At 42.0% G+C, this 26257-nt stretch overlaps 1 protein-coding gene across 1 annotated transcript in view; it reads left to right on the top strand.

Annotated features, from left to right (window-relative positions):
- Positions 1-26257, top strand: part of AP3B1 (adaptor related protein complex 3 subunit beta 1) — a 2578902-nt gene that overhangs the window by 764949 nt on the left and 1787696 nt on the right. The window contains exon 9 of the mRNA XM_044063704.1: positions 8303-8400. Coding sequence (XP_043919639.1) covers positions 8303-8400 — 98 coding nt within the window. The remainder of the gene's footprint in view (positions 1-8302; positions 8401-26257) is intronic.

Here is a 26257-nt window from a genome sequence, read left to right as displayed (position 1 = left end):
TTATCTTGGCTAACACTCTGCTCCTAGCAATTACTTCTGCAAGACGAGTTTCAGAGCTACAGGCGCTCATGGCTGTGGAACCTTTTATCATTTTTTATCCAGACAGGGTCTCTCTGAGAACAAACCCAACATTTATGCCTAAAGTATGGTGTCAAGTGTGGCTCTTAACCAAACTATTCATCTGCCAACTTTTTATCCAAACTACAGAACAAGGGGGAGAGAATTCTGCACTCTTTGGTCGTACACAGACAGCTTAGATTCTACTTGGACAGAACCAAAGCTTTCAGGAAGACAGAGCAATTACTACTGGCATATGCTGCAGGATCACAACGAAAGGCTATCTCAAAGCAGACTATCTCAAAGTGGATAGGCCACTGCCTTCGTTTATGCTATTCACACCATGGCAAGCCAGTGCCTAAGGTCATTAGGCCACATTCCACCAGAACTGCAGCCACTTCAGCAGCCTTTCTCAGGGGAGTACCAACCAGAGACATTTTAGAGGCGGCTACTTGGAGTTCAGTGCACACCTTTACAAAGCATTATCATCTGCCATTCATCTCTAAATCCAGGGCAGGCTTTGCCATTGCAGTTCTGCAGGGCCTCATAGCCACTCCTAATGCTGTTTAGCTCCAGCCTCCCAACCATAGCTTTGGGACTCTACCCAAATGTAATGACTGCAACAGTGAAACACGAAGAACATAGTACAGTTGTGTACACTTACCATAAATGTAGATGTTCGAGTGTATTCACTGATGCAGTCCAGGTTACCCACCCACTATCCCTCTTTTTTCTATGGATCTTATCTTTCCTTCTCTGATTTATACAACCTATGTGGTGTATTTGCTTGTAGATGAAGGTAAAATTTGTATTGGTGCATTTATTGATTTATATATATAAAATGTGGCTACCCTTTTAAGGGGCACCTGACATCTGGGGCAAGAAAAACTGGAGAAAATGGCGTCGGCTGCTTCTTTTATACCCCTGACAACCTGACGTCAGGGAAGGGGCAACAGCGGCTGACGCAGGACCCAAGACTTTGGAATTCAGGCCGGCTGAGGTCATCCTGCCAGCAGATTACCCAAATGTAATGACCAACAGTGAATACACTCGAACATCTATATTTATGGTAAGTGTACACAACTGTACTTTACCAATACTTGTAACTCTGTACGAATTGCAGAATGAGTCATTACTGGGCACATTGTGTGTGCTGCGAGGAGCACTTCTGGCTGACACTGAAGATTGAAACAAAACTAATTTCATGAACTTTATTGTACTTTGACTTTGAAATGGGGTCCATTCCCATCATGGTATTAGAAACCCAAAAGATTTGGAGAAATTAAAAAAAGACCGAGTCCCAACCCTCTTTTCCACAGGGACAGCTAGTACTGAAACCCCAGGCTTCCAAACTGGGTATCCCAACTTCTGATACCTCCCCAGAGTGTCCTACTGAGAAGGTCCCTAAGAAGAAGACACGCAAGAGAGCACTTGGACTCCCCAGAGGAGTCTATCACAGAAGATTCAGACTTCGATGAGGGTGAGGGGTCCCCACGGTCATCTCCTGAAGATATCTCATTTGGAGACATCCTTGAAATCTTAAAACAGAGAGATGACTGGAAGTCCAGCAACCCTTCATTCGAAGAGTCTGTATTCCTGGAGGCTTTCGATACTGGCTTTATTATCTCCTGGGTGACTTCACCTGCAGATGAGCTAATTGAGTTCATCTGTCAGCGGGCATGGAAGGATCCCGACACAACTGAATCAGTACCTTGGAGACCTAACAGTTATGGTGCTACCAGAGGACAAGCAGTTTTAAGGAAAAGGAGTTCCTGTTGATGGCATGGTTGTGGCAGTGGCCACTAAAAACAAATTTGCTGAGGAAAGTTCCTCTGTTCATCTCCCCAACAAGGAGACTTGGGTGATGAATAGGTTTGGGAAGCATGTCTATGCTTCACCGACCGTGTTAAAGTCACTGAATTATTTGGCACATTTCACAATGTTACTGAGAGATTTGACTAAGAAGCTTTCAACTACCCTTTTAGGATCTGTTTCTGAGGAAGTAGATTTGTCTCTTACTTCTCAGTTGGCTATCCTGCAATCTATTTCCAATTTGTCCATGAGGCTCATTTTGCATTTAGCCAAAGGAACCTCAAGGCCAACGGGTTCAGGCATTTCCATCAGGAGGCATGCCTGGATTTGCTTACGTGATTTTTGCAGAGCCCTTCAAGTCTTCGTTTATCAGTGTTCCTTTTGACGGCACGGCTTTGGCCCGAAAGTGAAAGACACATAATCTAGGTGTGAGAAGGATGGAAGGATCCTGTCTGCTGTGGGCATATGTTTTTCGACACCTCAAAGATCCTTTTCTAGGAATCTATGAGGTAGTCAAAAGATGTGGTTCAAAAAGTCCCAAGGATATTTGCAGGACATATGTGAAGGAAATTCCCCCAGGGCTAGAGGGAGTACTCTAATGGTAGATGCCCCCTGCAGCAGAGGTGGCTTGCAAAACCAGGATTCCAGGGAGTCATTCTTTGACAGACCCTTCCAATGCTCCTCAAAGGAGGCTCGATTGCCCTCCCCTGGAGGCAGTCCGGGGTCTACTATCTCTGCACCAGAGAGCCTGGCTAGAAATAACAGATACTTGAGTGCAGAGGATTATTTCTAGAGGTTATATAATACCATTTTCCCTTCCTCCAATTTCAAGAAAAATCCCCAATATTCCACCCAGTCAGAGGAAACAAGCAGCAATTCAGGTACAAAAGCTGCTAGAAGACAGTCATCTAAGTGGTCCCACCAGACCAGCTAGAATTCAGAACTTGCTCAAGATTCTTTTTAGTGCCAGTGAAAACAGGGAACTGGAGTCCAATTTTGAATCTCAGCAACTTGAAAAAGTCAGTTTGCACCAAGTTGTTAATGGTCATAATTCAGTCCATTTCCCTTGTTTTTGGGCGAGGACAACTGGTTCTGCTCTTCAGTATGGGTACTATCACAAAAAGATAAACAGGCGACCAAGAAGATATTTACACTTCCAGCTGGGAGCCATTCATTGCCGGTTCAGAGTTTTACCCTTTGGTCTCATCACAGCCCTTCGTGTGATTACCAAATGTTTGGCAGTATTAACAGCTCACTTGAGACTGCAGGGATTCAGGTGTTTCCATATCTAGATGACTAACTCATTACTTCCCCAACCAGACATCAATTAAGAAAGGGCAAGAGATTAGGTTCTCCAGACGTGTTCTCATCTGGGGATAACCATAAACTAAAAGATGCCTCACTTAGAACCATCCCAAAATTTGGAGTTTATAGACGCATTGTTCAACACAAAGTCAGTGATAGCCTCACTACCTCTTTCAGGGGTCCAGGCTATAAGGTCACAGGTCAGAAAAGTCTGCAGTACCAGGATTTCAGCCTGCTTGGTTCTGCAAGTTCTAGGATCAATGTCAGAGGCTATAGCACTAGTACCTTTAGCCAGATTTTACATGAGGATCCTCCAGTGGAAGCTAGCAACATAATCAGCAACCCGCGCCAGCCCCAATATGAATCATCCACACATGCAAATGGGATCTCAAATGGTGGATTCAATGGCACCAGGTTCTACTAGGCTGTTTGTTCTTTCCCCCTCAGCCCAAGGCCATAGTGACCACGGATGCTTCCCAGTTGGGGTGGGAGGGGCATTTTCTGGGGAAAACCATCCAGGGCACTTGGTCCCCTGAAGAGACCAACATGCATGTCTGTGTCCTAGAGATGAGAGCAGTACTTTTAGTGTTACAGGCCTTTCAGAGTGCTCACCCTCTAAGGACGATTGCAGTTCAAATGGCGAATATGTCAGTAGTTTGGTACATTAACAAATAGGAGGCACCAGAGCTTATCCTTTGTATTGAGGAGCACTCAGAGTGTGGCAATGAGCGATCTAATCCAACCGCTTTCACATAGCAATGCGCATTCTGGGGAAGTCCAGTGTGATAGCAGACCAGAAGGGCAGTTGAATTCTTCTATCTCATGAGTGGCTGTTCAAAGGGAACTGAGTGGAAATGATTTTCTGTCAGCGGGGCAAGCCTTGCTGCAGTCTTTTTGCCTCTCCCCTAAACAACAAATGCAACAGCTACTTTACCTCATAGGAGGAATCACAGAGGAATGATCTCCTTCATGATTGGTCCCCCGGTCTGCTTTGCGCTTATCCTCCAATTCTGCTAATTCTGAAATTCCTACAGAAAGCTGTCATGTTGAAGAGCAAAGTCATCCTTATTGCACCATACTGGCCTTTACAGATTTGTTTCCCTACCTTTGGTCTCATTTACTTCACCAACTTTGGATTCTGGATTACTGTTTGTCTCATCCAACAGGTATGATTCATCCAGACTTGTCAGACCTCAGGCTGGCAGCTTGGCTTCTCCAATTCCATTAATACCCAGACAAACCTATGCTGTCTTCACCTGTCCGACATACTTTTATCTTCCTATAAAGTGTACACGAAAGCTCTACTTCAGTAAATGGCAAAAGTTTGTTTACTGGGCTCGTCCAAATAATGTTGATCCTTTTCCGGGTCCCATACATAACGTCTGGAATTTTTGGCTGTACTTTTTAAAGAAGGATCTAGTTCCTCAACAGTTAATGTTCAGTTAGCAACTATATTGAATTTTCACGTTGGAAAATGTTCACCCCTCCTAAACTTCCCCTACACCTTTCTTGCAAGCAATCTCCCCATCTCTCAAGCTCTAGCTTCTCCTTTCTGTTCTTCTCCAGCTTCACTCCTTAAATTGTGTAACAACTATGTTCTTCCAAAGAAGAAGAAGAAACATTTATGTACTGTCTCATTTGACTGTTTTTCACTACAACTTCTTGCTTTAAAAATTGTATTAACTGCCAATACATTTTGTATGTAGTTGAAGCTTTTTCTCCTATAACTGTATTAACTGCCAACACATTTTGTATGTTCTTGGAGCTTTCTCTCCAATAATTGTATTAACTGCCAATATATTTTTTGTATGTACTTGGAGCATTTCTCCCTGGGCCTCCATTGAAAAAGGGCTCAATATTGGCCCAATGGACTTTCCCAGTTAACAAACTACAAATAAATAAAATTTAAGGGTTCCTCTGTTGCTTCTCATAAGCTCTGCAAATCTTTTTTGAGAAGGACTCTTCTTCTAAGACTTCCTTTTAAAGACCCTATGCTGTGTGAGATTCAAGCTTTGTCCTCTAAACCTCCATATTTGATTTTTCTTAAGGATGGAGTTACCTTACAAAGTAATGCATCCTTTCTTCCTAAGGTGGTATCAGAATCTAATATCAGTCAGACCATTAATTTTCCAGTATTTTTTCCTTAATTTGCTAACAAGGGCGAGTACATGTTACATTTATTGGATGTTCACAGATAATTATGTTTTTACCTAAATAGAACAAAAGACATCAGAAAATCTGAATTTTGTCTCATTTGCAGAAGTAAAATTGAGAAAGCCAGTTGCCAAAGTAACTTTAGGCAGGTAGCTGACTGATTGTATTTCATTTATTTATAATAGATTGGGCATTACCTTACCAAAACTGTTATGGACTCATTCAGCTAGATCCATGGCAGCTTCCTCAGTTTTTCAGCCTAGAATGTACAGGGATGATATTTGTGCTATAGGAACTTGGACAACTCCCCATACCTTTGTTACGCATTACAAATTGGATTTGGTCTCCAGAGGTAGAGCATCATTTGGTTCAATTGTGCTTAGTAATATCCTTCCTTGTGTCCACCCGTGATTTTACGTAGCTGGTGACTCTGTCCCAGGAGTTGAATGAATGAAAATTGACATAATCAGATAAAGAAGTTATGTACCCACCATAACGTTCCATCTGTGTTGTCCATTTTCATTCTTCCTCAGTTCTCCACCCACCAACCCCCCGTCTTTTCTAAACTCCTGGAAAAATAAGTGATCTATGGACATTGTCTTTTATACTGAACTCCAGATATAGTCCTCTTCCTTTTTGTCTACAAATATTTCCTTTCTAGTAAATCATCAGATAAGATCCAAGGTACTTGGGATTGGAGAATTATGGGTAAGGAAGAAGCTTGAGAGTTTTTGGTTGCCACAAACTTTAGCAACGGCCGTTCAGATCCAAGGGATTGGATCTGAACCCATCAGTTGAGGAAGATTGAAAATGGACAACACAAATGGAATGATATGGTGAGTACATAACTTCTTTTTTTTCATTTTTTCATTGCCGTCGCTTCAGCCAGGAGGATTTCAGAGTTACTAGCTCTTTCTTGGCACCTTTCATATGTGATTTTTTCATAAGGATAAAGTATCACTCTGCACAAACCCAGCCATTTTGTCTAAGGTAACATCAGAATTGAATACTAACCAGTCAGTCAGTTTGCCTGTGTTCTTTCCAAAATATTCCAGCAAAGGTGAATGTACTCTGCACTGCCTAAATGTTAATAGGTAGTTAAGATTTTTACTGAGAGCTACAGTAAAGATGACCGTTTCACTTCCTTTGCCTCAGCGTTAGGTAGAAAAGTTTAAAAATGTTATTGCCGAGGTAGCTGTCCCTGGGTTGCTAATTACCCTATACTAATAGGGGTAAATGGCATATATGATTGATGTATTGAAAGGGTTGTTTATATTAAATGTGGTATCTGCAAAGCTTTTTACATGGGTAAGACAGAGCAACGTTTGCACTAAAGAATTTACCAGTGTATGTATACATTAAAAAGGATTGATATTAAAAATGCTTTCTGCATTCATTCTAGAAGTTGTAGGCATTGTAATTCCTAGAAAAGGTGGAACAGAATTTGAGGGGTTGACAAGAAGAACAAAACTGAATACAGAGAGCTAGTTTGGCAGTTAGGTTCCACTGCCACTGGAGTCCCCAGTTATTTATGACCCTATTTCATTTGTTAGTGTGTTAAAAGTGAGAGCAGTGGAATAATGAATTACGACATGTTCATTACTTTTATGCACTGCCATCTTAATAGCGTTGTTAATGTTAGTTTGTTGTTTTAAGAACAGGCAGTTTGATGTAATAGGTAAATGTCTCTCTAGAAGGTTTTACAAAGGTCAACGCATGATGTATAGCAGCTTACTGAGATTTATTCACAGGTTGAGACTGAAAATAAATATGTCATTTCTTTTTTTATTCTGAAGATTTCCAGGATGTTTTCTAGATGAAAATGCTATATAAATAAATGTTTTATATTTACAACTAGAGTGAGTGTCAATCCTGGTGGTAATCGTTATTTTTGATGGTTTCTAGCAATATATATATATATATATATATATATATATATGTATATATATATATGTGTGTGTGTGTGTGTGAATTCCTGGCAAAAATGCGTTAATTTGACAAGGGGTCTATGGCTTCATTAGCCGTGCTCAGAAATGTGTCTGTTGATAAGAGTTGTGCTGATGCAACATGGGCTTCTTTGCATATTTTTGTAAATCACTGCAAGCTTGATGTGATCGCAAGATTCTGCTCTTCCTTTGGAGTGTTCATACTCCAGAAATTTTCTATAGTGTTTCCATCCAAGATGCATAGCTGTAGACTCTGTTCTGCATATTGAAGTATGTAGACTGGATCGTGTAAGATGCACAAGTTACGTACTCCACATAATGATAGATCTTCATGATCCATAACCTTGCACTTCAGACTACCTGACCTTCCCCTTTCAGATTTCTGTTCTTCATTTTCACCTTTGCCTAGTAAAATCTTTGAGGCTTGCCTTAGAAGTGGGTATTTTTTTCTGTTTTGTTACGTACTGCTGCGCTTAGAAGTCTTGCTTGCTTTAGTGGACAAGACCACATGTGAAGAAGTGAGGCTTGAGGAGCATTCTTGGAATCAAGCTATGGAAAACCCAATTATGGCAATTTTTCTGTCTACAGCCACCAGTCCTGCCTGTTGAAATGTGCAGACATGGGTCGTGATGACCTGCCATTATAGTTGATGCTTGAACTTTTGTTTTCTCAGTGTTATATTGATGAGTTTATGCAATGAGAATAGCGGGACATTATTCAATTTCCTTTCCTAGGGGATCATATTAAAATCAGTAAAAGCTTTTTTATGCTTGATGTCAGTCACATTGTAGAGGCTTAGCAGCCTTTTTTCTTATTCAAGGTCAGTCCTTTCCTTTGCACAGAAGTGTTCCTTCATAAGATCTCTGCAGAAAAGCAGTGAAGTGCTGTGAATAATTTTATTATGCTCTGCAGAATGAGCTGCTGTGGTCTAGGTTTTTGTTGATGTAATTGCATTTTACTTCTGAACTCAGAACTATTGGGTTAGAGATGATTTGTTCATTTATTGACATTGTATTGTTCCTGTTCAGGTGGTATTGGCAGTTGCACAGCTTTATTGGCATTTAGCTCCTAAGGCTGAAGTGGGCATCATTGCCAAAGCATTGATACGTTTACTCCGCAGCCATAGGTAAGGTGTCTTTATTTTCTTATTGATATTTTTTAACTGTTGTGTTACTTTACTAGATAATACATTTAAAAAAAAATCTTGTTCAGGGTATTGATTCTGGCCCTTTGCTTTTTCTTTATAAACTGCAGTTTGCAGATCTGTTAAATCAGTGAAATTGTTTTTGACTTTTTTCCTCTATGTATTTTCCGCTTCAGACATTTGTTGTGGTCTTTACAGCTCTGTTTCACAGCAGATTTAATGTGTTGCTTTTTATTTATAATGTAGTTTTATGCTGTTTTAGGCTATATTGTAATGGAAATTGCCTATTGTTTTGTGAAGCTGGTACTGCAAGTTTTATGATGTATTTGACTCAGTGTATGTATATTTATTCACTTTTTGCTGAACAGTTCATCCCACTAGAAGTTTGACCACTTTTCAGGGAGAACCCAAAGTGGTATCTGGAAAACATTTTTAAGCACTCTAAAGAAATTGCCCGTTTTTTTTTTTTTTTTTAAAGGATGTACTTACTGACAAGCACATTTCTTGAAGTATGAGAGGAGTTCCTTGCCTTGAATTTTGGAGTCAGCCAGTGTGTTGGGTGAGAAGTTCAATACTGTTCATGTTATACAACTGAAAATGTGAGCCACTTCCAACAGAGAGCGGTAGACTGCCCAAAGAGGGAATGACATCATGTTGGTGAGCTTCATAGAACCTTGGGATGATCCCATGAGGCAGAGTTTGAAAGTCACCTTCAACAATCCTTTGTTAAAAATTAGTGTACTTATGAAATGTGCAGTGCTGTGCTGTTGGTGGAGAACTGAGTAAAACATTAACAAAGGAAGACTCTGCCTTTTCTGCTGAAATAAGCAAGAAAATCTTTAAATAAGCAGCTCACAGTGAAGACAGAGTTGATATCCCATTGCAGGTTGAAGCAGCACATTTTTTATGGGAAGATGTTCCAGTTTGTGAATTCTGCATTCGTGCCTTATGTGGAAAAGAGGTGTGAAGGAGGACAATTTGCCTTCTTTATCAGAGAATAATGAAAAAGGATGAACTTTACCAGCACTGGTATGTTTTAAAGGTGAGCTTGTTGAGTTAAACTGAATTCCCATCCTGCAAGCAGAAGCCACTTTTGCCCCAAACTGAATTCCCATTCTGCAAGCAGAAGCCACTTTTGCCCCCCCTCCCCCCTCCCACACACACACACACACACAAACAAAAGCCGTGTTGGTCACGACTGAAAATGGTCTGTGGACCAGTTCACCTACCTGGTTAACAAATAGATAAATAAATGGTTTACATTTTTAATTCTCTGTTTTACCCTTGGGGCTGTCAACAGCTCCAAGAGTGTTTACAAAGTGCCTGGTTCCTGTAATTGCCCATTGCAGGTTGCAGCGCATTCCCATTTTCTCATGTTTATATGACTGTCTTATTTTTCTAGATTCTTATTTTTGTAGATTCTTTTACCAGTTGTCAAGAATTTATGGATTGGGTAAAAGTAAACTTTTTCTCAGTCTGAGCTCTCAGGTGAACTAGAGAAATCTCTCATTCTGCTTCATGGATTTCTTTTCTCTTCTCAAATTAGCCAAGGGAAAGTTACACAAACTTCCTTTAAGGATGGACTTAATCAGAGGTTGTTTGATGCACCCCATCCTCATATTTCTTCATCTCACTGCCTGAATGATAGAATTTTAATTCACGTTACACACTTGTTTTCTGATTACATGCAGCAGTTATTAAAGGAGGCAGAGAAGTCCACTATTAGGAAGTCATACTTGGCTAAGTGGAAAATATTTTCTAGTTGATGCCAAAGTACAAGAACTAGGATCCTTTTATAGCCAAACATTTCTGGTTCTCTAATTGTGAGTTATTATCCTGTTGCCATTTTTACTCTTCCGTTATGATTTACCTGTTGGCCATCTCTATTTGTTTGCCAATGGCCCCCCACTTTCTATCCTTAATTAAATGGAACAGTTTTTGAAAGGTTTTTTTTTTTTTAATCTGTCCCCCTATAAGATAACTGGCTCCTTCTTGGGATATTAATGTTTCCTTTTGAACCTACTCATTGGGCAAATTTGAAGTTCTTATCTTAGAAAACCATGTTAATCGTTGCTGTGTCTTCTACAAGAAGACTATGTGAGCTTGAAGCTGTTACGGTTATTCAGCCTTGTCTCATCTTTCACAAAGATATGGTAACTTTGAGAACAATCCTTCCTTTATGCCTAAAGTGGTTTCAGAATTTACTTTGAATGAGGCTATTAATCTCCCTGTTTTCTATTCAGAACCAAAAAAGTAAGAGAATTCTGCACACTTTGTATGTTCACAGGCATATGCTACATCAACAGAATTATATTTTCTGTGAAGACACGAGAAAGAGACATTCTGTCAAAAAAAGTTTCTAAATGGTTGTCTCTTACTATTGATTTTTATTATTCTCACCATAGCAAGACATTTCCAAGCAAAGCTAGAGTCCACACTGCCAGGGTTTTGGCTACGTCTGTTGCTTTTTGGAAAAAGATGGAAGTATACTAGAGGTAGCAAATTTGGCATCTGTGCATACATTTACCAATTACTACAAACTAGAGTCCTTTTTTAGGTCCATAACAGGCTTTGCTAGGGCTGTTCTTCAGGGGCTCCTGATCTCTGATCCTTCCTCCTCCTCCTGTATGTCTTTCCAAGCTGTGGTATTCATCCCATATAGCTTAAGTACTGCAGCAGCAATCTAATGATGACACAGTACATTTGTGCAAGTGATGTTTGAATACACTGTTGCAATAGGCGCATCCCATCTTCATCCCTCTTGTTTTATGCCAAGAAGTGGATAATTTCCTTTTACTTCCTCTAGCACATAACTAAGTGACAATGCTTGAGCCTGCTTTACTGTGTGGCAAGAAAGCTGTGAAGGTTTGGTGCTCCAACCACTGTCTTTATATTGCTGTCCTCAAGCTGTACAGCAGTTAGGGTGACTGGGAAGCACCCTAAATGGCTGGAAGGGCTAGTTGGTCATGTAGTCCTTAATAGAATATAGCTTAGGCTACTTCGACAGCTATCTATTCAAACATGTACTTTTGTGGTGCATTTACTTGTACCACTGTCCTGTTAATTTCCTTCTCCATGGTAACCGTTCTTGGGCTTCTACCCAGTTACACTTTCCCAGTAATCAAACGTCAATCAATCAATCAATCAATCAATAAATAAGTCTGGCTACAAACTACAGGGAGACCTTGGGGGGAAGAATAAGATGTTCATCAGTAGATCACTGCTGCAATAGTCTTAACTATATGGGACATCCTACCAAGGATCACAGCAGCTGGGCAGCTTCCAAAACATTAGGGCACCTTCCACTTATCCTAGCCACTTCATTGCATAAGGGAAGCGGGATAAAATCAGTGACTAGGATGCCAAAACTTGAGAACTTTCTTGTCTCCAAAGAGTGTTCTCCTCTGTGGAGTTAGGATCATTCACAGTCTGCTAGGTCTTCTACAAGGTTGGACAGATAAGTACTCAGGTGGAGATTTCCTTCCACATCACCAAGTTTTGTGAAGAAAAGTTTGTTTTTTAGTAAAAAAAAGTGCATTGAGGCAAAGTTTGGGAATTTAATGGTTGCCACTAAAAGTTTTACCCCAGAAACCTGTATTGTGACTTGTAGTTCCCATAGCGAAATCCTTTGAAAATATTTGTGATTAAAAAATTAATTTTATCTCCGGTTTTATTATTAGGAGCTTGCATTTTGGCTTTGTTTTTTTGTCATTAAGAGATCTAACCACAAAACCTTAAAATACTTAACTTTATCCTGTACAGTCTCTGCTAAGCTCCACTTACCGCATCAGATACCTTTTTCGGCTGACAGCCCTTCCTGGTTCATTCCCTTATTTTCATTTTTTGTGAGGAAAGGTGTGCTATGACTACATAACAGTGTTGTTCAGGAATGAGGCTAGTATATTTAGTGATTGCCATTAAAACATTTTACCTCAAAGTTTTTCATTTAGGAGGTAAAACTGGCTTTTTCAAGTTTCACTATTCACCTGAGAGACCCCTTTTGTGGCTAGGACTTGGACCCTGGTAATACTGTTGACCCTTCCCTGAGCCACAAAATGAAAAAAAGTAATTTGGAAGGGTTTAATCTTAACTTTGGCTTCCTTTTCCACAGGAAGCTGCTTATGTCCAGGACACAGGCATGCCCTCTGCAGCTGTTCAGCTGCCCTTTTCGGGTAATGTTGGAGCCGGTTTTGTTGGCATTATGAAAGGCATCGAGGGGTTCTTCTTAAATTAGCCACTGTGAGGGTTTTTTTTTTTTCCCTAGAGAGTGAACCATTCTTTAAGCTGCTTTTTCTGGGGAGTCTACCAGAAAAAGGAAATATAAAACTAGACCTTTTCTTCTCCTTAAGCAAATAAGGAACATTGTGTGGGCTTCATTAAAGGTTTATTTTGAACCTTTCAATCTTAAAATGCTGAATTTTCTCATAGAAAAAGGAAAACCTTTCTCCTCTGTCAGATACTGATTCCCAGTTTGAATGATAAAATTTGACTGGGACTGTGTTTCTCAAGTTCCCTCTCTTCAGAATAGAGAATATGACTGTAAGGGAAGTTCAGATTTCCCTTCTGAGGAGTTGCCTTTTTCTGATATTAGTGCCAGAATTAAGGAATTGTTTTACTGGAAACAAAAATAAATGGCAGAATCTCAACAAAGATATGTTTTGGATGTTTTTTTCCGGTTTACATTCAAAACTTGGAAACTGCATCAGTCTACTGGCATGTGGTCGACTTGCAGTTTCCTAGTCGGCACAATGTCAAACCAAAAACTATCAACTACAGTACCGCGAGCGGGTAGTGTGGGCCGATATTTTGGGTTCGACATTGTGTAGGGAGGTCGCGGTTCAGTAAGGAACAGGGAATTAGCTGATTTCGGAGTTGGCGTATTTAATGTGCAGGGGGTGTGGGGGGTGCAGGTGGCTTTGCCCTCTTGCAGAGTAGTTCAGTTAACGTAAGAAAATGGAACTGACAATGGGTACTGGAGGACTGAAACCACCACAAAAATGAATTTGACCTAGGTTTCGTCTTTATTTAGACCTCTTCAGAACAAAATGTTAAAAAGTGGTTATCCACCAGCATTTATATAAGATAAGATGACATCATTGATCAATTAGTCAATTAAAAACTTAAAAGGCAAAAAAACATTTCATCATGCTTAAAGCAACCTGAGCACACACACACAAACAAATCACTTATAATATGGTGAACATACTGCATTAGTGATAGTAAAAAAATCATAAATACGGTGTCACAAAATCAAATAAAATGTTATAATGAAAATGAACACCTAGCATCACACCATGTAATATGTAATGTTAAAAAAAATACAATTATACATGACAAGTGAAATTATCAACTAGTCACCCAAGAATGTGTTTCAGTTTTAAAATTGGGGCTATACTAATATGATCATTAATACCAGGAAAGACAGTTGCACTCAACCTAAGTTGCCACCTTACTTCACTAATATCTAAATGCAAATATAAAATCCTACCCTGTACATCCTTAATTATATTTTGCAATATACAAAACCTGAAATGATGTCCATCATGCGTTTCAGTGTGCCTGTAAAGGGCATTAGTGCTTTTCCTTAGCCTTATATCTGAGAGGTGCTCATTAATCCTCTTTAAAAGCTCTACTAGTTTTTCCAACATAAAACACCGGACACTGTACACACTGTGCCATGTACACCACATTTTTTGCATGACAGTCAAAATGCCCATATAATCTAATAGGCACACCTAGCACTTGTAAATTGGAACCTGTTACTAAGATGTGATGACACACACTACATCTCCCACACTTAAAATTCCCGACTGGCCTACCAGTCACAATGGAAACATTATCACCCTTCTCTAATAGCTGTTTCAATGACCTAGCCTTCCTAAAAACACATTTGGGATAAGTACCAAGCTTGTCCCATGCCAAACAATCTAACCTGAGAAACCTCCAATTGTTGTATATAATGTCCCTAATACTGGGAGCATCATAAGAATAAGTGGTGATAAAATAAAGGTTGTGTTCAGAAAAATGACTACTGGTGTTATCGATCACAGGTAGAGTATGGCCATCATTATCCACATTAACAATTTGATTAATTGTGTCTTGGTCCACTCTTGTAAGTTCTGTACTTGTTCTAACTCTAATTAATGGCCAATACACCCCTTCGTCCCTCTTCCGTTTAACTTCCTCCAATACAGCTAGACACATACCTTCAGGATATCCTCTCCTGGCAGCCCTGACCATTTGACCTTTAATAATTGCTCTTTTCTGGTGGTCAGGGTGCCAACTAGAATAACAGAGGTAAGAATTTGAGAAAGTGGCTTTTCTATAGATGTTAGTGGACAAAGATTAATTTAAAGGGTCTATTTTTAACTTTACATCTAAATAAGAAATCTCCTGTTTACTTATAGAGTGAGTGAACTTCAAAAAATGCACCGTAGTATTAATGTATTCCATGAAGGCATTCAAATCATCTTCACTACCTTCCCATACTATAAACAAATCATCTGAATATCGGGTGTAGTGTCTAATTTTAGATCTAAAGCCACTGTGTAAAACATATTCCTGTTCCCAGTAGGACATAACATAATTCGCATAGATGGGGGCACAAGCTGCCCCCATAGCTACACCCGTGATTTGCTTAAAGTAATAACCTTCAAAGAAAATATAATTATTGGACAATACCAATTCCATCAAAGTGATGAATACATTTATACGGTCCTGATCGTACAACCCACTCTTAAAAAGCTGTTGTTCCAACCCTATGTCATTGGGTATTACAGAAAAAAGATTCACAACGTCAATAGTGACTAAAATGGTATTTTCATTAAATTCCACAGTGCGTAGGTTCTTCAAAAACTGCCAAGAGTCCTTCGTAATATAATCAAATAACTTGATGCCTTTTTGCAAGTTATAATCCAAAAATTTACTAATGAAACAAGTTTTACTACGTTTACCATCAACTATAGGCCTGAACTTGACATTAACCAGTCCCTTATGTATCTTAGGAATCCCAAAGATGCCACTCACCACAGGAAATTCATTAATCATAAAAAAATACTCTGATTCAGCAATTTGTCCTTGCATCAATAAATCCTCAATTAACATATCCACCCTAGCGTTTGCAATGTTAAGTTGGTTTAAACTGCTTTCCTCATAGGTCTCCCCACTTAACATTATTAACATGGGATTAATGTAATCATTTCTATCGATGACCACTAAGCCACTGCCCTTATCGGGCTTCATGATTCTAATGGACCTGTCCCTAACCAAATCATCCAACAAGCTCTGTTCATCCCTAGATAGGTTGTTTTGACTGTTAAACGCATGAAAACCATTCAAAGACTTACTTTTGTTAAGGTAATCTCTTATTTCCAACTCGCATATTTTTTCAAATAAACCAACTATAGTGTTTGAAGATGGTATAAACTTACTAGGTTTTTTTAAAATTTCACTCCGTCCTTGAAATTCGTCTTGAAACATCAACTTTAGGTTCATTTTCCTTGTCAGTAGTTTCAGATCAATAAGAATGTCAGATAAATTACCCCTGACTAGGGGCACAAAGGTAAACCCCTTTGATAGTAATTCCACATGTCTTGTATTAATAACCCATGGGTGTGGGGGGTGCAGGTGGCTTTGCCCTCTTGCAGAGTAGTTCAGTTAACGTACCATTGAGTGTATCTGTACTTTAATATGCATAGCATGGGTGACTGACATCACCTCCTGATATGTCAAACCAGGAAGTTCGGGTATGTCATTTACAAAGTTCTGCCTTTTAGATATGTCGGAAATTGACATTTTCTATTGACATGGTCATTTGATTAAAGCATTTTCAAGAATATGATAGTAAACCGTTTTTTTTCCTCAACCTGCAGCTGTTACTCTTATGCTGCCAGCCTTAGAGGATGTTTTTTGGCAAGTCTGCATGTTTCCTGACAAGTTGTGCAAAGCCTCAGCCCCACACATGCCATTGTTCTAACCCCAGGGAAGATCCTTAAAACCCCAGCCCCACACATGCCATTGTTCTAACCCCAGGTCAGATCCTGCAGTAGTTTCTCTTTTGAAGTCAGCTTGTGCCAAACTCTTTACAACAGGTAGCCCTACCCATTCTGACAAAGGAGGAAAACCTTTTGATCGGTCTGGAAAAAAAATTTTTTATTCCACTTCAGCCTTTGGAATAGTAAATTGTCCGGCTCACAGGATTTTTAGATAACCAAGTGTCTGTGTGTGTGGTAGATGTCCAATGCTTTTTCCCTCAGCCTCAACCTCTGGGTTATTGGATCAGAGGCAGATACTTCTTAAACTCAAGCTCTGAAGCTTCACCTCTTCTACCATACTGCTGTGCATGTCTAAATTTCCCCAGAACTTGTTTGCAGTATCAGATGTGTTCTTCCAAAACTCCTTTGGGGTTAAATGCTTGTGGCTTTGCTACATATTTTGATCATATTTTTCTTCGTAATTTGCTTGCAGTTGAGTTTTTTTCCTCCTCCTCCAACCAGAAAAAAAAGTCTTGCTTTCATACTTTTTATGCTGTGCTATTAGTGGTTTGTTTGAGCTATGAGTTGTGCTCTCTTCCCATCTTACTGGTTTTACCTGTTAACTGTAGCAGTTGTTAGGCTATAGTTATTTTTTTCTAGGACAGCTGTTTAACAGTTTGCTGAAGCTATTACGTAAAAGTACTCTTCTGTACTTTTAGGAGTTTGCTAGTCTGCTACTTCTGTGGAATCTTAATATTTACTGTATTTCTTATTGTTGTCTGTAGTATTTCTGTTTGTGTTGTGTACACTACTGTTCCAACATGGACAAGACTTCAGGCTTTCGAAAATGTTTGGGCTGCAGTCATAAGCTGCCACGTCAGGATTCACATAATCACTGTGACCGTTTGAGGGAGGAGAGTTCCCATTTGGATTCCGACTGCCAGGCCTGTACTTCTTTCGGGGCTGAGACTTTGACCGATCCCAAGGCAGAATTAAATATAAGAGAAATGTTTCCCACCTCTTCTGTAGCTGCACCAAAGGCTTCTGCTTCAGCTTCTACATCTAAGAAGTTTGTGGAGAAAAAGAAAGATCAGAATAGAGACTGAAAAGAGACGGAAAAGGAAATTTGTAGAGGGACATACAGGCCATGAAATGTCCTGTTGATTCTTCTACTGATGACTGGAGCCAAAGGCCTCAAGGCCATGAGTCTCCTCGGCTCCTGTTGTGGCTATGTTGTCCACACCCCCACTTTACTGATCACCACTCTTGCAGGTTCCAGCGCTGGAGTCGCTCATTTCTCTGCCATTTGATGTCCAGTGCCCTTTTTGTCTATGGTACTGGAGTCTGATCGGCTTTAGTCCCCTGTTACTGACATTTTCTCTTAATCTGGAGTTCTCCTTGGAACCTTCTTCTCCTCAGGTCTGGTCTTACCCTTTCATTTTCCAAGAAGTTGAAAAACCCTTGCAGTGAACCGACAATCTGTACTCAATGGTTTCTTTTAGGTCTGCAAGGTCTACTTGGAATATTAGAGAACAAGATTTGGACAAGTTTCTACAAACTTTTTTAAAGGCTCAAATGGACCTAGAGATCATTTCCTCTCCCTTGGCACAAAGGGTGGAGAGAGGTGGCCCTTCTGTCCCATTACTAGTTGCTGTTCTCTGGTGCATCCTTTGGCACTGGACTCTGGATCCACCACCCATCTGTGTCTTTCCTTCATCTATGCTGGAAGTCTGACTAGTGCCAACCATGGCCTTGATGTTTTGGTATCAGCATCAGCCATCTGAAAATTGCATCGGATGCCTCTTATATAACCCTGGCGCTCTGACGTCAGGGAAGAAGCGACAGTAACCGACGCCGGACCAAGACTTTGGAACTCAGGCCGACTGCGGGACCGCCTGATGGCAGGATAACCCAAGTGTGATGACTGCAGCAGGGTGAACACTCGAACATCTACATTTATGGTAGGTACAAAACTGTACTTTTTTCACCCTTTGAGTTGCTGTATGGGCATAGGGTGAGGGAATCTTTAGATTTAATTCGAGATGAGTGGGAAGGTGAGTGTGAGTCTCACAAGGAGTCTGTTGTGGCATATGTCAACCTCAGGACAAGGCACAGGGAACTCATGGGCTTGGCCCAGTAGAACCTGGCAGAAGCCCAACAACAGAAAAAGGTGTGGTATGACAGGAATGCTCGAGCTACTGAATATGCTGTGGGGCAGCAGGTAATGATTCTCATTCCTGTCAGACACAACAAGCTGCAAGCAGCTTCGGAGGGACCCTACAAGGTGGTAAGAAAGGTAAGTGATGTTAACTACATGGTGGAAGTGCTAAGCAGACGGCAGGGGCACAAATTGTACCATGTTAACATGATGAAACCTTACCATGATATGGAGGCCCTTGTGCTGAACATTTGCAGTGGATTGCAGGAGGAGTCAGAGAGATGCTGTGACTGATCTCCTCAGTGAGGCTTGGGCTGACACCTCGGTGGAAGGGGTAGAAATGTCCCAGCAGCTATCTCCTACCCAGGTTCGAGAAATCCAAGCAGTGTTGCAGGAGTTTGGGGGCATGTTCACAGGGAAACCAGGGAGCACCCACCTGGTGCAGCATGTGGTGGATACAGGACCCCAAAGGCCTATCAGGCAGACCCCTTATATGGTGCCTGAGAGAGTCAAACAGACTTGGAGGGAAGAGGTACAGGAGATGTTGGAACTAGAGGTGATTCAGGAGTCCAACAGTCCCTGGGCCTCCCCAGTGGTACTGGTGCCAAAGAAGGATGGCAGCACCAGGTTCTGTGTGGATTGCAGGAAATTAAGTAGTCACACAGAGGCAGAAGCTTACCCCATGCCTAGGACAGATGAGGCCCTAGAGCAGCTGGGTGGGGCTAAGTATCTTACAGCCATTGATCTTACCAAGAGTTACTGGCAGGTGCCTTTGACTCCCAGTGCTAGAGAGACGTCAGCCTTTGTGACTCCTTTTGGCTTGTATGAGTTCACAGAGATGCCCTTTGGGATGAAGAATGCTCCAGCGACTTTCCAGAGGCTGGTAGATCATGTCTTAGCAGGAGCAGGAGGGTTTGCCCTTGCTTACATGGATGATATTGCTATCTACAGCCATTCTTGGCAAGAGCACCTTCAGCATGTCAGGGAGGTGATGGGCAGACTACATAGGGCAGGGTTGACCATTAAGCCGAGCAAATGTCAGGTGGGTATGGCAGAGGTCTCCTACCTAGGACATAAAGTGGGGAGTGGTAAGATAAGGCCAGAACCTGCCAAAGTGGAAGCCATTCAGGCATGGCCTGCACCTGTTACCAAAAAACAGGTGAGGGCATTCTTAGGGACAGCAGGGTACTACAGAAAGTTTGTTCCCAATTATAGTACCATAACTGCTCCCCTCACAGACCTGACAAGGAAGAACAGGCCAGATAAAGTAGTGTGGACCCCAGCATGTGAGCAGGCATTTCAGAAGCTTAAGGAAGCTTTGGGAGGACCCCCGTGTTTGCCAGTCCAGACTGTAGCAAAGAAGCTGGTGTGCAGGTGGATGCTAGAAAAAGTATGGGGTGGGGGCTGTACTTAGCCAGAATTCTTCAGAGGGAGAAGAGCACCCAGTGGTTTATCTCAGTCATATGCTCCAACCCAGGGAGGAATGCTATGCAGCGATAGAAAAGGAATGTCTAGCCGTAGTGTGGGCACTACAAAAACTTCACCCTTATCTGTATGGAAGAAAATTCACTGTGATGACAGATCGCAACCTCCTAACATGGTTAAACAGAGCCAGTCAGCAAAATGCCAAGTTGCTAAGATGGAGCCTGGGGTTTCAAGCATGTGATATGTCAGTGCAGCACTGCAGTGGGAGTAGCAATGCAGATGGACTCTCAAGACAGGGAATGGGGTGAAGTACACCCAGATAGACCTGACACTCTCAAGTGATGTTTCTCAAGGAGCAATTGAAAAACTTGCTTGTGTTCCTTGGGGGGAAGAGATGTGAAGATTGGAAGAAGATGAGCGAAGGCTGCCAGCCTAGTCAAATAGAATTTAGTACATAATTCTGTCAATTGTACAAATAAATGTAAAATACATGCTTGTGTTTTTAAATTTCAACATTGCCATCTGCTGTAAGGAAAACCAAGCCAAGCATTTCAAATGTGTCTTTTGAAGCTAAAAAGATCTTATGAATCTCTTTGATGTTTACAAGTCGGTTTCAGTGAGTCTGGATTAAGGTTTCAGGCCCATTGTTTTAAGGTTAAAGTTAAGGGCCAGAATTTACATGTGAAAGGTGCTTTATTGCTCTGGTTTCAGCTAGAGATGTTGATGTTCATCGTGTTGCAGTCCTTACACTTGGGTTATCCTGCTGGCAGGCTACCCGCAGACAGCCCGAGTTCCGAAGTCTAGGTCCGGCATTGGTTGCTGTCGCCTCTTCCCTGACATCAGTGTGCCAGGAGTATAAAAGATGCAGCCGACGCCATTTTCTTCAGTCTTTCTTGCTGTGCGGTGCCCGAAGCAGAAGCAGTTCGCAAGTGCCGGTCGGCCTACTCCTGAGATTTTCAAAATAGAGTTTCAGAACCGAAGTCTTCAATAAAGGTAAGTACCCCGTTGGGGAAACTTTTTCTTGCTCCAGACTGATGTCAGTAAAAGTTAACAATTGTATTTCTTGTGGGAAGTAAATACCTCATAAGGACTTTCACTCTTAATGTATTCCTTGCCTAGGCCCTGACCACGACGTTACTAGTTGTCGGTTTTGTGCTAGATTCAACAAACGCACTATTAAATGTCGATTTGATTTTGCATTACATTACTTTGGCTGAAGGTTTAACTATATAATGCCATCAGAACAACCGACGACTGGAATTCATAAAAAACGCAAAGACAAGGAAAAGGACAGGCATCCGAGGTCCAAAACCGATGACGAAGCCTCTTCTAGGCCATTCACCGGTTCTCAGTGAGGCGCTTTCGCAGCCCCTGACACCCACTACCTCAGAGCCACAATCCGTATCCGGCTCCCACGTGGAGACAACTAAGCCTCTGGATACTCAAGGTATTGGGCCTACGGAAAATATTCCCTCAGATGGGTCCGGAGCCGCTGAGCAGGCATCGGCTTCTGAGGGTGTTTTCAGACCTTCACAGCTTACTATCAAATCCTCTGCAGCAGCCAAAGTACAGTCAAAGATACCATTAAAGACGAAGAAACAAGTACAGCATTCTCCTGGACAGTCAACCATGCCAAAGAAACAGATGCTTAAAATGGCCGAAGACTTAATTACTTTGATCAGGGGTTCTCAACCCCCTCCTGATAAAAGGCCTAGGCAAGACACTGACCAGGATTCCTCTGACCAGGTTTCTATTTCCTCTGATTCCTCTTCAGAACAGGGCTATTCTCTTCTTCCCTAAGAGGACTCTTGATACTGAAGAATCTATAACTTCAGCCTCTCCACCTGAGGATTACTCTTTTGGGGAAACTCTGCCCACCATGAGGGAACATTTCCACTGGGAGAGCCAGGATTATTCAGAGTCCAAGAAAAGGCTCAGAGATTTTCTTTTACTGTCTCAACACAGGCCCCTGGCTATTCCCCCTGTGCTTGATATAGTTGATGATGTTTTCTCTGAATCCAGTCTGTCTCCTGATTCTTTACCCCCTGCACCAGTCATGACAGACAGGTATTACAGGGTCCCTGACTCTCATAAATTTCTTTATAAAAACCCAGCTGCTGACCCTGAAACCATTTCTCAGGGTCCCAAAGGGGTTAAGGCTTCCACTGCTAAAAACCCTGTTCCCTCTGATAGGGATTCTAGAGCTCTGGATAGATGGGGGAAAACGTTTACACCTCTGCTACTTTAGCTGTAAGGGCTTTAAACTGCCAGTTTCACATGCTTAAATATCAACAGTACCTCATGTCTTTGTTAAAACAGAAAATGCTTACAAATTCAGAGAATCCTGACTAAGGAAATGCAGGAATTATTGCATGCAGCTGAACAAGTGGGAAAGCATACTCTGTAATGTGGTTTTGATTCATTAGAGTCTTCTTGCAGAGCCGCAGTTACAGGCTCTGTCATTCGAAGGCATGCTTGGTTGAAAGAACAAAGTTTACTTGAACATGTTAAAGTAAAATTATTATATGCTCCATTACAGCATGATACTTTGTTTGGTGTTAAGGCAGAAGAGATGTTAATGAAAATGGAGGATAAAGCAAAATCTATGCAGACAGTAAAGGATTTCTTACACATTCAACCACCTACATTTAGTGGAAACTGGCCTTCTAAAAATTGGTCCTTTCAGGTGTCAAGACAGGCCACAAAGAGGCAGATACAGACGCCCAAGAGGTAGATCTCCGCCCCAAGGCTCCTACAGACCTAAACAATGGGGTGCTTCTGCCCCCAAAGGAGGAGAAGACGAATCACAACCTTATAGAAAACAGTCCCAATGACTTTCCTCTACAAAGGCCAAGCACTTCCCTTTGCTGCTCTCATGGACATGGGAGCTATTCAAAGAGTACCACAGCAAGAACAGGGACAAGGATTTTACTCAAGACTCTTCCTGGTTCCCAGAAAGGAGAAAGCCTGGAGACCAATACGGGACTTGTCAATCCTAAATACTTTCCTGGATGTTCCAAAATTCAAAATGTTAACACTGCAGCAACTTCTACCCATGCTGGGCAAGAAGGCTTGGCTAGTTACTCTGGACCTCAAGGAGGCATACCTGCATGTCCCAGTCAGACAATCGTGCGGAAGATACCTCAGAATCATAGCTGGCTCAATGCATTACCAATTCTTTGCACTGCCCTTTGGCTTATCTACTGCGCTCAGGGTCTTCACAAAATGCCTGTCGCCAGTAATTCCATTTTGCAGACAAAGAGGAATTCAGATGCATCTCTATCTGGACGACTGCCTTATTCAAGCAGAGAGCAAGGGCATTCTACTAAAGCATCTGGCATTTGTAAAAAGATTATTAATCTGCCTAGGGTACACAGTAAACGAAAAGAAATCAAAACTAGTGCCCTCTCAAGAGATAATATTCCTGGGTGCAAGCTTAAATACAACTGCCCAGATGGCTTATCTCATGCCAGACAAGCAAAGGCAACCGACTCATTACTTTCAAATGATGGCAACAAAGACCCAGCTCCCTGCAAGAAAAATTCTGCAGGCCCTGGGCTTCATAGCTTCCTGCATTCTACTAATGCCATATGCAAGACTGCATATGAGGAAACTACAATGGCATCTAAAAAGTGTTTGGACTCAGCATTGCCACAGCCTGGAAACAATAGTAACTATAATTCCCTGTCTACAACAGGAGTTTCAATGCTGGTCCAGGGCCTGACACCACAACAAGGGACAGCCCTTCACCTTACCCACAGCCAGGCAGATAATAACGGATGCATCGGATTATGCCTGGGGGGCACACATGGCAGGGAAATGTATTCAGGGCATGTGGTCCAAGGAACAAATGCATCTTTACATCAATCAAAAAGAGATGCTAGCTGTACAGAATGCCCTGACAGCCTTCAAGGATCTACTACATCCAGGACAACTATTACTAAATACGGACAACACCACAGTTATGTGGTACATAAACAAGCTAGGGGGCACACATTCCTACCTCCTCTGCAGGCAAGCCATGACTCTGTAGAGCACAGCAGTGACCTATCAAGTACATCTGCAGGCACAATTCCTGCCAGGAAAGAAAAATACACTGGTAGATGAACTAAGCAGAAATCTCATGGATCCGCACGAATGGAAACTAAATCCACAGGTCTTCAGCATGATAACAAGGGAATGGGGACGCCCGGAAATAGATCTTTTTGCCTCCCCTCACAACTGCCAACTACAGACATTCTGCACAAGAACTTATCACTCACAAGCATGGAAAGTGGATGCTCTTTCATTCAGCTGGAAAACCCTGACAGTTTATGCCTTCCCTCCACTGCCTCTTCTTCCCAAGGTACTCCTAAAAGTCAGAAAAGAGAAGCCAAAAATGATCCTGATTGCCCCAGACTGGCCACGCCAGCACTGGTACCCAATCCTAAGGAGCTTGTCTCGAGGCCCAGCCGGGTCTTTACCTCAAATTCCTCATCTTCTGACTCAACAAAACAATCAGATTCTACACAGTCAACTCAGAACCTTAAATCTGGCTGCATGGCAGATAGCCACTCAGACCACACCTCTCTCTAAAGCTGTTAAGGATGTCATTTTAGAAGCCAGGAGGCCCAGCACTAGGAAATCTTATGCAGAAAAATGGAAGAGATTCTGTGCTTTGAACCAGGCACAAGGACTCGAACCACTTGTCCCTAATATACCTCAGATTTTACAATATCTGCCCGAGATGCTGGACAAAGGCCTATCCTTTTCATCTATTAAAATCCATGCCTCTGCCATTTCAGCTCATTACAATACAGAACCTCCTATTTTTTCACATCCACTGCTAAGGCAGTATCTCAGTGGGGCAAGAAACATAAGACCCCAAAGGAGCGCACCAATACCTACTTGGGACCTCAATTTTGTCTTAGAAAAGCTCACACTGCCTTCTTTTGAGCCACCCAACACAGCTGATATAAAATTCTTATCATGGAAAACTGCTCTGCTCCTAGCAATAACTTCAGGACGAAGAGTCTCAGAGTTACAGGCATTAATGGCAGTGGAACCTTTCATCATTTTTAATCAGGACGGGGTCTCTCCAAGGACAAACCCAACATTTATGCCAAAGGTGGTTTCCAGTGTGGCTCTTAACCAAACCATTCATTTGCCAACTTTTTATCCAAATCCCCAGAATAAAGGGGAGAGACTTCTGCACACTTTGGATAAACACAGACAGCTACGAATCTACTTGGACAAAACAAAAACTTTCAGAAAAACTGAGCAACTGTTTGTAGCTTATGCTGCAGGATCACAAGGAAAGCCTATCTCAGAGCAGACTATTTCAAAATGGATAGGACACTGCATTCGCTTCTGCTATGCACAACATGGCAAACCAGTGATGTCCTTCAAGAATGCAACTGCAGTCATAACATGTGGGTTGTCCTGCCTCAGGCAGCCCTCGGTCGGCCGGATTCCAAAGTCTGGGTCCGACGTCAGCTGATGTCGCATTTCTCTCCGACGTCAGGGCGGCTGGAGTACATAAGCATCAGCCGACGCCATTTTCTTCAGTCTTTCTTGCCGCGCGGTGCCCGAAGCAGAAGCAGTTCGCAGGTGCCGGTCGGTCAGCTCCTGTATTCTACGATACCGAAGTCATCAAAAAGCTAAGTACCCCGTTGGGGACCTTTTCTTGCCTCAGCCGATGTCAGAAATTACTGAAAAAGTTAACAGTTGTCTTTCTTGTGATAAACAAATACCTCATAAGGATTTCCACTCTTACTGTCTCCCCTGCCTGGGCCCAGATCACGACGTCTCGGCCTGTGTAGCCTGTGCTCGCTTCAACAAGCGCACTCTCAGGCGCCGGGCGGAGTTCGCTGAAGACTTTTTCGGCGATAATTTTGCTTACACCATGCCGTCGGATCTCCCGACATCGCAAACTCCCAAAAAGCGAAAAGACCGGGACCGACATCCTCGGCCCGCGTCTACTACCGACTCCACGCCAAAACCTAGCGCGAGTGCTCCGGTTCCCTCTGAGACGGTCTCTCCACCGCTCCGAACCGAAGACACTGCATTACCGACGACTCCGATTCCAGACATTACTCCGACGCCAGTTATAGATTTTCCTCCAGATACCGAAACCGAGGAAATGCCCGAGACCATTGCAGTAGACAAGGTCACTCCTGCACGTGGAGCTGCCAGGCCCCCTATGGCCATGTCTATTAAGGCCTACACTAGGGCTAAGGCAGCCAGCAAAACAAAGCATATTACTTCTAAATCCTTACCTCAGCTGACTCCAGAGACACAAATT

This window comes from Protopterus annectens, chromosome 2.part2 (genome assembly GCF_019279795.1).
Source record: "Protopterus annectens isolate FY-2018-M chromosome 2.part2, PAN1.0, whole genome shotgun sequence".
In the NCBI taxonomy this organism is placed as follows: Eukaryota; Metazoa; Chordata; order Ceratodontiformes; family Protopteridae; genus Protopterus; species Protopterus annectens.
The sequence above is the reverse complement of the archived record's forward strand: the minus strand, read 5'-3'. Positions and strand labels throughout refer to the sequence as shown.